This window comes from Cyprinodon variegatus, unplaced genomic scaffold (genome assembly GCF_000732505.1).
Source record: "Cyprinodon variegatus isolate N-32 unplaced genomic scaffold, C_variegatus-1.0 Scaffold2070, whole genome shotgun sequence".
In the NCBI taxonomy this organism is placed as follows: Eukaryota; Metazoa; Chordata; class Actinopteri; order Cyprinodontiformes; family Cyprinodontidae; genus Cyprinodon; species Cyprinodon variegatus.
Window position 1 is genome coordinate 7,673 of NW_015152523.1, and position 11,201 is coordinate 18,873.

At 38.7% G+C, this 11,201-nt stretch overlaps 1 protein-coding gene across 1 annotated transcript in view; it reads right to left on the reverse strand.

The window, feature by feature from the left end:
- The window catches only part of LOC107105114 (chromo domain-containing protein cec-1-like), a gene marked incomplete at its 3' end in the record, with an annotated part of 11,868 nt that extends 2,342 nt beyond the window's left edge, over positions 1-9,526 (reverse strand). Inside the window, exons 1-2 of the mRNA XM_015405228.1 lie at positions 9,266-9,526; positions 1,098-1,337 (exon numbers count right to left, since the gene is read on the reverse strand). Coding sequence (XP_015260714.1) covers positions 1,098-1,337; positions 9,266-9,434 — 409 coding nt within the window. The remainder of the gene's footprint in view (positions 1-1,097; positions 1,338-9,265) is intronic.
- Between the last annotated feature and the right edge of the window lie 1,675 nt (positions 9,527-11,201).

Sequence of the window (11,201 nt, forward strand, 5' to 3'; positions counted from 1 at the left end):
ATGTGCAGAATTAACCGTTTGAAAATGATTAGAGCTTGAATCACTCTTTCATTTATTGTTCTAACACACAGTTAGTAGGACGTGTGTTCATAAAAAACATATAACAGCCGAAATAATATCTGATTAAATAAGATATTTACCACCCCTACCATGGAGGGAAGTAAACATCCTAAAGTATCAAAAATATAAATTCGCAGCTGGCTGGGAATTGAATAGAATATAAATCCACAACATTAACGTGGCATCCAACCCGGATGAGCATGGAACATAAAATCACAACATCGTAACACAAATCAAAAATCAGATATTTCTCAGCAGCTACTGCGGCTGTGATTGGCTGAAAGCTCGACATGGGAGGTGGGTACCCAATCAGCTCAAAGAATTGTACTGAATGTCCCTTCCTTTTGCTAACATGTTCTACAGAACGATACCCAGATTGATACACTGTAGGAACTGAATTGAACTACGTGTTAATTTGGCTTATGTCAGGTTAAATATGTGGGCCGGATGCAAAAAAAAAAAAGCCCTACCACGGCTCTGTATTGATGTTTCACAAGGCTTAAAGGGCTTTCACAAAACCAAAATGGAGTTTAAAAAATCTTTTATCTTGGAATAATAAACAAGTTATGAAGTGTCTGAATGCTATTGTTTTTTAAGAAGAGCAGAGAAGATTTAGAGAAAGAGGTGGAAAAGCCCTTTAGCCTTTTGCTGAACTGGTGTTACGAAAAGAAGAGAATGCCAGCTGAGATGTGTCTCACCTGTTGCGCTCTAAACTCTTGAACACTGATGATCAAGTGTCCTGAACTGACCACCGTTTGAGTGAAGGAGGCCATGGGGACATTTTTTTTTAATCAAAATGAAAGAGAAAATGATGCTTACAAATGATAACGCAGGAATGCTTTTAAGAGGTTTGNAGTGAAGGAGGCCATGGGGACATTTTTTTTTAATCAAAATGAAAGAGAAAATGATGCTTACAAATGATAACGCAGGAATGCTTTTAAGAGGTTTGTAGGTGGCTTTGAATTGTGATGTTCCTATCAAGTCTAGATTTCTTTGAGAACATTTTCCACAGGACAGACATTCATAAATCTTCTTACCTGGGAAGGCATTGTCTCCTGTATCTTCAGCCTCCTGCTTCAGAACACGCTGCTCTTCATGCTCACTAATAGGGACCTCCATGGTTTCCTCTTTTGTACAGGAAAGTTCTGGTTCTTGCTGCTCTTCTTTTATCTGCAGAGGTTCTGGTTCCTCTTGATCCAAACTGGAATTCCTCTCCTGTCCACAGAGCTGCTGGTCAGAGAAATCCTCCTCTTTTCCACCATAATCCTGCAGGCGGTCTGGAAAGTGAAACACAGCAAAAAGGCGTTCTATTGGTGGTTAAATAAAAGACACCTCAAATAAAAGCACCAAACTCTGTCATTTAGTTTGAGGAACAAGTGAATCCTGTCAAGCAACCTGAAGATATGAAATTCATTCTGGCCTAAATTTGTTTAAAGCAAGTAAAGCATTTACATCCAACACCACAGTGACTGTCTGGCAAATAAGGGAGTAATGAGACACCCTAGCCTCAGCAGAGCTTTCTGTACATCTCTGCCTGGAAAAGACCCCAGCTCAACATGTCAGAGGCTGAGCAGATTTTCAACGATTTTCTAATGAAATGTCTGTGTTCTATCGTATTAACAAGAAGCATTATGGTAAGAAAGAGAAAATCAGGCCTAAATGATAAAGCCATCTGGACCAGCTTAATAATTTTTAACTAAACATCAGTAGGGCAAGAGAGTTGTTTCTTTTTCTTCTTGTAAAAATAGTTTGAATCGTTAAATTAAGTGAGAAGAAAAGAATTCAGTTGATGATAAGTCTAGACTGTGTGTGTATTTTCAAACCATGCCAGGGGAGTGTTGGGGCATGGGATAAGAGATCACATGAATGATTGAAGACTAAACTTGACATTTGAAAATCCAAAACAAGAAACGGCCAGAAGATGGCAAAAGTAAATCTATATCTACTACTTGCATATACCACATTTCTTTTAATATCCAGTTTTGCTGCTACGAGTTCCTGGAGGACAGCATGCAGAAGCAATCGCCTGGTTCACCTACCTTCCTGCACCAGGCGCTAAATGGCTCGCCATCTCGCCCTGTCTCCTCCAGCCATGCCCACATCCATTTATGTTTTAGACCTTTATCTATGGTTCTGACATCTTCCATGGAGTGCACTGTGACCACTCCATGCAAATCTGTTCTCTCTATCGTCCTTCTCTTCAAACACAAGGTTTCATTTATTTATCTTTTCAATTTTTAAACGTTTCCGTTGAATGGAGCCATAACTGCGCCAGGTGACTTTCCGTGTAGAGCTTTAGCGCAGTACAACAATCTATCTGGCGACTTGAGCAACAAAGGAGAGGAGGTACATGCTTTCCTAAGACCCACCCCCTTCTTCTTCTGATTGGCTAATACTGTTAGGCTACGTTCACACTGCAGGCCTTGATGCTCCATTCTGATTTTTTTTTTGTGAAATCCGATTTTTTTTTACATTGCCGTCTATAGTTCCAAATAGATGTGACTTGTATGTGATCTCCTGTGTGAACTGCAGTCATACAACACAAGTGTCCCGCATGAGCAGTAGAGGACGCAATGACGTCACAGTCCAGCATGCTCTTTTTTTCCGGAAGTAAACATGGATGGTAGTGCAGGAGCGCATCTAGCGATCTTTTCCAACCATAAAAACTCAATCTTTTCATTATGGTTAAACATAGATGCTGCTCTCCGCATCATCGTCTGCCATGGTTGTTGTTTTTCTTGCGCTTCTGCTTAGCAAGACGCATAATAGTGACGTTTGTCGGGTATTAATGGCGTTCTGGTCAGATGGATGCGACCTGGCCGTTCAAACACAGGTCGCATTAGAAAAGATCAGATTCGTATCGGATTCAGGACCACATAGCCAAGTGACCTGGGTCAGATTGGGAAAAATCGAATCTGTGTTGTTCAGACAGCCATGAAAAGATCAGATCCAGGTCGCATATGGGCAAAAAAATTGGATTTGGGTCATTTCAGGCTGCAGTGTGAACGTGGCCTAAGTCTCAGAGCGCTTCATTGCTACCATTGGCTGACAAACGCAAGAGGGATGTCGAATTAAATTTTTTTATTTATTTACCATCAATTTATTTTCCAGTGATTTTTTTTACCCACGGTAAGGTGACCAAATTTCTGCAATCTATTCTGGGGACATTACCAGCTGATAGATAAAAATAAATACATTTTCACTTTCATCCATTTTTATATATTTATTAATATTTAAACAAAAATCAAGTGTGAAATCCAGGAAAGTGCTTCTTCCATTTCCTCAGATAAATAACATTAAAGGGATCATAGAATGCAAAACCGAGTTTCCATTGTCATAGATAAATAACGATAGTTCAGGGGGTGAAATGGACGTACAGAGAAGTTCAAACCCCATCGACACCTCCTTTCTCTGCAAATCTCACAATTCTAAACTTCCACCGTAAAACGGGCGAATCCAAACGAAGCACCAAATTGACGTAAACTCAGGGATGTTGCCTTATTTGGTTCTGGTCTGTACTTTTGTTACGCCCCGAAATGGAAATACAGACCAGCCCACTGGTTCAATGGTCCAAGAACATGAATAGAGGAAGATATAAGACACCAGTTTAGGTGTTTAGCCTACAGTTGGGTTTACTGCTACAAGAATTACAAAGCAGGCAGTTTCTCTATTACAAATGAGCCAGAACCACGGGCGTAAATGCAGTGATCCAGGCTGCACAGAGAAAGGGGAACAGTATTCCCAAGGATCAGAAGACTCAACAGGCATGGAGTATTTTTGTGTATCAGAATATCCCTGCAAAGTTTGATGCTCAGCTGTTCATTTGCTCGAAGCATTTTACCGAAGACAGCTTTCAAGTTCTTGTCAGTTCAAAGCAGGACTTGCTAAACTTCTTTAGGGGGCGCATTGGCTGCTAGGCCGCTGACTGGACTGGACCGGGCATTCGAACCGAACCATCAGCTCCAGGGCCGGCTCCTTGCCCCCATCCGCCCGGGTTCCCAGACTAGCCTCAGAGCTTACGGCTAGGTTAGAGTGCCCTGTGTGTTTCGACTATGTGCTGCACTGTAGTCGACCAAAATCCCGGACAATTTTGAAATTCTCCCAGACATTTTTTCAGGTATAAAAAGTAGGACATGTCAGGGAAAAAGAGGACGTCTGGTCACCCTACTATGTCAACAATTTGATGTTTCAGTGAGTGAGTCCTTGTTGCTATGATGCGTCTTTGCTCAGCACCTTCGCTCGTTGTAAACCAACCAATCAGCACACAGCTCATCCAAATATTCATGATCATACCATGAAAGAAAGAAAACCTGTCGTTTCATTCTAGGGCTTTTAACCAGGCTGCATTAGGGCTCATAGAAGAGCAAATAGGCCATTTTCAGCCCAACCAATATTACACACCCTTTTCAGAGTCCTTAAGGACCAGCACCAAATACCCTATAGAATCATTCTATGACCACTTTAATAAATCAATAGTGTATATTAGAGACATTCAGTCTTCTCTCTCTTCTTCCCTAGTGAGAAATATAACATTGTGTTCAGGAACAGGATAGTTTGCATCAATAGAGTCTGTGGTTATTTCCCTCTTTTTCCATTCCAAAAAATTTAAATGAATTGTTGTAGCATCAGACTGATCTGAAATTTCCCTGAGAACCGACCGGCTTTCAGTTAGATAAAGGGCTCCCCCCTTTATCTAACTCGGTTAGTTGAATGTAGTTTTACTGAGGTGCTACAATGCTATATTGTTAATGCATTTGGAAACAGTAACCATTATAAGCTGAATGAAGTTACATTGTTTAAACGTATCTATTGGTGGGAATAACTGGATTTTAACAGCCTGTCCAGAAGCCACCCGGATGTGAAAGGCCCAAAATCCTGGTAAGTAAGCAGATTATAGTTATAATTATTCAACTAAGAACATTAAATTGGTTTTACCCCGATTTTGAATGATTCAAAAAAATCAACTACAACTCCAGTTCTAGTTAATCATACATTCATAACCTATAGGTAAAATATCACACAACCAGTCGGCTTCAGCAGATGGCCGCTCACACTGAGCCTGGTTCTGCTGGAGGTTTCTTCCTGTTAAAAGGGAGTTTCTCCTCTCCACTGTCGCTAAAAGCATGCTTATTGTGAGGGATTGCATTCGATTCAATGAGTTGATGCAATCAACTGGTTTTTCTAAGATAGAAAACTTTGAATCAATTTGACTGTATGATCTGGTGAACTGTAAAGTGACCTGAGGTGACATGTGTTGTGAATTGGCGCTATAGAAACAAACTGAATTGAATTGATTTTCTGCTTAGACCGCTCATTTAAAACAGTTAAGAAACAAACTGGAAAACAATCCCACCTTAATTAAGTTGTGACTAATGGGTTAGGCTCTGCCTCTTTTTCTATTCCTGCCTCTGTCTCTTCGAACCCGAGATAAAAGTGAGTTTTTTTCTCTCCACTGTCGCTACAAGCATGCTTAGTGTGAGGGATTGCCTTCGAATAAATGAGGAGATGTAATCAGCCGGTTTTTCTTAGATAGAAACCTTTGGATCAATTTGACCGTATGATCTGATTGAATTGTAAAGTGCCATGAGATGAGGTGTTCAGAATTAGCGCTATATAAATAAACTGAATTTAGTTTAATTACTGCTTAGACTCTTCGTTGACAAGCGTTAAGAAACAAACTGGAAAACAATCCCACCTTAATTAAGTTGTGACTAATGGGTAGGGCTGGACGATTTTATCATTTCAATTTTATTCGTGATGTGAGAGAGTCGACACCTTATAAAAAAAAAAAAGTTTTCAAAGACCAAACCACATTTAAGCAGCTCCGCACATAACCAATCAGTTGGAACAGAGCCACACACGTAGAAGAGTAGTAGCGCAAGCCGTGGTGAAGTTTGCAGCAAATAATTTCTCCAGCCAAACCATAAAACCTTCTAAGACTTTAAAAATGAGCAAGAAATCTGTTGATGGGAGTTCTGATCAGGAATGAAGCGAAAATACTGCCCAGAAGAAGGACGGCATCGTTGAAAAGAAGGGTCTGAGAAGTTTTGCTACTTGGAGGTACTTTGGGTATTTGAAGTCAGACGAACAACAAAGTAATACACCGTGCAAACTATGTCGAAGGAACTTAGCTACTAAAACAGGAAACACCAGATATTTTTTTCAGCATTTAACCCTCTCCAGGCAGATGTTGCAGATTTGCAACAGCTAAATGACACTTATCTAATTACTCCACATCCATATTTTAAGAGCTTTTGTCACTCAGAAGTAAAACCGAAGGACTTAGTTGTGTATTTTCAACAAACAGTTTCTCTCCAGCTTACCAGATCGCACTGCTGACTCACTTTTAACATGGCTGAGTCCTTGGTGTCAGTGAAACAGATTTTCTAAGCACTAATTTTATGTAAGTATCACTATCAATTTCCATCATTTTGAATTCAATACTACATAAGATGAATCATAAATATGTATAGATATGACACACGCCAATTAGTAGATTTTATCACCTCTGGGTTTTTCACCAGAGGCATCTCGATTTCAATGTTGTGAATCTGCAACGTGTGCCCAAACAGGTACCAATGGATGCTACATGCTTTATCTACTAGTTTGCCTATATTTTGAGCAACAGTTTATGAGATGTTGGTGGAGAAAAAGTTTGAGAAAAAGTTGTCTCTAATTTTGTGAGAGAATTTTTTTTTCCGCATTTTGTTCAGTTAATTATTTGTTTGTGACATTCAAATAAAGTTAACGTTCATATCAGATTCAGTCTTCAGTGTTAATTTACCACTCCGGTCCACTGCTGCAAATCTGCAACATCCCAGAATTCATTGCATGTGAAGGTCTCTCTCAAAAAAGTCTGAATTGTATATTGCTACCCCATATGATCATTTTCTTCAAATGTCAGAGTTTTCCTGCAACTACAACTTAATTTGAGCCTGAGAGGGTTAAGACAAGTCCACCTATTAAAGCACACACATTTATGCAAGACAGGTCATGCCCCCTTGAGCACCATTAAATCCACTACTGGAATTCACTGATTCACTTTCCAGTGAAAATTATCTGAGTGTGTCAGATCTCGAGCGGAGGCTGCAACTTTTCAGAACAAAGATTCTGAAGCCGTCCGACGATGAAACACGGCTCACCAAAGAACTGAAGATGACAGTCAATGATACCTGGGCGAAAAGTATGCTGATCCGATTACTGAGGAACTGCTTGATGTTGCAATGAGCGCAGTGTCTGAGATGTTGGAGGACGGATCAGAGAACAGAGGAAGCAGCATCAGAACAAGCAGAGGCGGGAGATGCTGACCTGAAGAAATGAAAACAAAAGTACTTGGGAAGCTTCTTTAAGAAATCAGAATCCAGTTCAGAACTCAATGACAGAGAAAGAGTTGAGTGGGAACTTAAAAACTACGTGATAGCAGCAGATGCAGACAGCAGGATGGACCCACTGCAATGGTGGGAGGCAAATGAAAAGAATTTCCCCAGATTTGGCGGCCTCACAAAGTGCTATTTGTGCATCCCTGCAACCAGCACACCCTCTGAGAGGGTATTTAGCTCAGGGGAGGACACTGTGACCTGTTAGATGGACGCTTTAAAACCTCAGATGGTGGATACACTTGTCTTCCCTGCTCGCAACTTGTGAAAAACAGAATAGCACACCTTTTTTTTTTTTTTTGAACTGATGCACATGCTTAATGCACTTCATGTTTTTGTTGTTTTTGAATGCAGCTAGAATTTGCATCAAGGTGTATATTTTTATTTAGCATATGGCCTAGTAGGGCCTGGTTTCTTCATTTGACAAAAGAATGTACAATGATTTTGTTTTTGTTCTGTGAAACCTGGAGGAATATGGACTGGAAAACACTCCAACGCCTGGAATGTTGTTTAAATCCATAAATTAGGATTACAGTCCTTTAAATTAGGATTTCTAATTATCATTCTCATTGCTTCATGTGCCTGTTATGACACTGCCATGGTTTATAACCATGTTCATAAAGTTGGCTAAAAGCTTGTTAAGCTATTTTTGTTTATTACATTTGTAATATTCCAGAAAAAACAAGTGATTTTGTTCATATCATCATATAAAATAGAAATCTAACATTTATTTTTTGGGAGGGGTTGGAGGGTCAAAACTAACCTTTTCTTTTATCACCCAGTATTTTCATATGGTGGCTAGAGCTAGAGCTACTCTGTTTTTGCTCCCATTACATTTCCAAATCTTGTCCTAATTAAATAAACAGCATGAAAAAACATGAGTCTACATTAACAGGCAGGTATTATTAGGGACATATATGAACCATAAAAATGATCCTAATAAGTACGGGGAATTACTGAGAACAGAGAAGGGTCAGGCAGGATAATGTTGAAATATAGGTATTAAAAGACATACATTTCCCTGCTACTCATATTTTATGATGAGTTTGCATATTTTTCCTCTAACTGTGCCAGTGAAGCTCACAGTAAAGAGAAAGTAAATGTATTTTCAAACTTCCTGTAAATTTAAAAACATTATTCTAATTGAAAGTTTTTTTTTCTGGATGCAAATACAATAATGTGTCTCCATTGAGAAACAGAAGGGAATATGAAATCACAGGTAACTTTATGAACATGGTTACAGACCATGGCAGTGTCATTACAGCCACATGAAGCAATGAGATTGATAATTAGAAATCCCAATTTAAAGTACTATAATCCTAATTTATGGATTTAAACATCATCCCAGGTGTTGGAGTGTTTTAAAGTCCATATTCTTCCAGATCCACCTGGACCCCAACTTTCAGGACTCTGCAGACTCACATGCTTTTAGATGCTGCCTGCTAACAATGAGGCTTTTGATCACAACACTTCACATTATTAACATCTATCAAACACGTGTTTAAGAGATCTGAGGCCAGAAATGGGGACATTTATTCTGACTCGTTTGTTTACGTTTTTTTTGTTTTAATGGGGCAACCCTGCAGCCACCTAATCTCTCCTATCATCTGTGTTATAGACCCCGTTTGTCAGAATTTAATCTGATTGTTTCTCTATTTCTGCCTTTTGTTCTACAGGCTGCATAAACAGTCGGTTCTAGAGCAGCTAATCTATCACACTCACAGCTTTAGCTTAGCATGCTGATCTCCTCTAAGCAGTTTTCCATTCAGATGAGGCTAAAATCCACAGTGTGCATCATCAGGGAATCGTTTCTATCAGGTGTTTCCTACCTATCCGGTGTAAGATGATCTGGGGGATCCTGGTGAAATCCAGCAGTAGATGTTGATCGTCCATCTTTTCCTCCGAATTGACCAAACTCCCTTTAAACTCCGTGAATGTTTCTTCAGCAGGAGTTAACTGCTCGGTGATAAACTCTCCTTGAAGTTGGACTGAAGACATTCTCACGGCAAACACTCCCAGATTATCAGCCTCTCTACAATGACTCCACACACAAGCTAAGCTAATGCTGCTAATGCTACCCGATCCCTGCCAGCAGCTCATTGCGCATGCGCAGCCACATCTACATCCGGGGGGTCACTCTCGATTTTATTTTGCATAAAATACCTAAAATACATTTCCCTCCCGAAAATTGTAAACATATGTAACTATAATGTGTTAAATATTAATCACGTATTTCCTGAGATAAATGCCCAAAATCCTTTCTGTTTTTTCACTCACTCATGACCGGAAATTACATCGCTGAACTCTATTTAATCACTGGATTCCTTTTTTTTCTTTCTTTTTTTATTGCAAATCTTTGAGAGTACAAAACAATGAAAGGACAACTTTTATACTCATTTCAATTCAACACAACATCTTAATAAATAAAGTCCCACAGAAACCCGGCAAACCATAAAATGGTGCATCATCGGACTATAAGCAAATAAATTATAAAGACACTAAACCATTTAATCACAAGACACCATCACATCACTTATTATGACAGAAATGAAATAACAAAAACAGTACTATTGTAAATAATTCAAAAAAAATATTAACAAAGGGCAGTCTTATATCAAAACAAAGTGTTTTAACAAGGATGATAATTTAACAGGTTTGGATTTAGTCAGTCTTAGAGATTTGTGATATAAATTAAAGTCATTTTCCAATGGCTAAAAGTGGGCTTTATTTTAAAATACCTACATCTATGAATAAAAAAAGTTCCCATTTGTATAAGATGGGAACATTTAGGAATATATAAGATATATTCCTAAATGTTCAAGGGCCTTATTTTCACTTACTAAACCAAATAAAATGATTGTGTCAGATAGTGGCAACAAAACAATGTTCTTAAAGTTTAGCCAGCTTTGGAAATCTGTCCAGAATAAAAAAAATTGGTTCACAAAAGAAGAATAAATGTTTCAAATTCTTAACTTTTCTCCAACAAAATAAACATTATTCTGTTTCTAATCTAAAGTTTGATGTCAAAAATTCTTTAGTTGGGTATATTTCATTGATAATTTTGAATTCCATCTCTTTAGCTTTAATGATCTGATCTGCTGTAAAGTCCTTTAAAAGGTAATGTCTTCTAATTTGATTTGGGAAAAGTTATTTCAAGAGGAATGTCCTCAACGTCCTATTATTTCATCTAATGTCCTGGATCTGAATCCAATCCATTTGCAATTACCTCAGTATTGGGTAAAGGTCTGAGTATACCTAAATATTTTTAACTGGAAATCTAAAAGGACAGGTTATAGAATTCAGCAGTGTGTTATACAGGTTTTTGAAGCACTTTAGGTTGTACTGGGCACAAAATCCAAAAAGTTCCCATCCAAATGAAGTAAATGGCTAAACAGCTTCTTTTTCAAAGACTCTGGTCCAAAGACTATAACTTTTGTTTTGTCTGCATTCAGAAGGAGAAAGTTAAGAGTCATCCAGGTTTTTATGTCTTCAAGACATGTCTGTAATCTATGTAATGGGTTAGCTTCATCTGGATTTATAGACAGATAAAGCTGCTGTGAAACAGTGAAAATTAATCCCATGCTGTCTAATAACTCTACCGATTGGGAGCATGTATAAAGTAAAGAGAAATGGTCCTAGCACTGATCCCTGTTGTACTCCACAGGTAACCTTTAAGCATGAGGAAGATGTTGTGCCATATGCCATGATCATACTTTTTGGACATTGGGAAGCAGTGTCCATATTTCATCCTGATAGGATGACCAG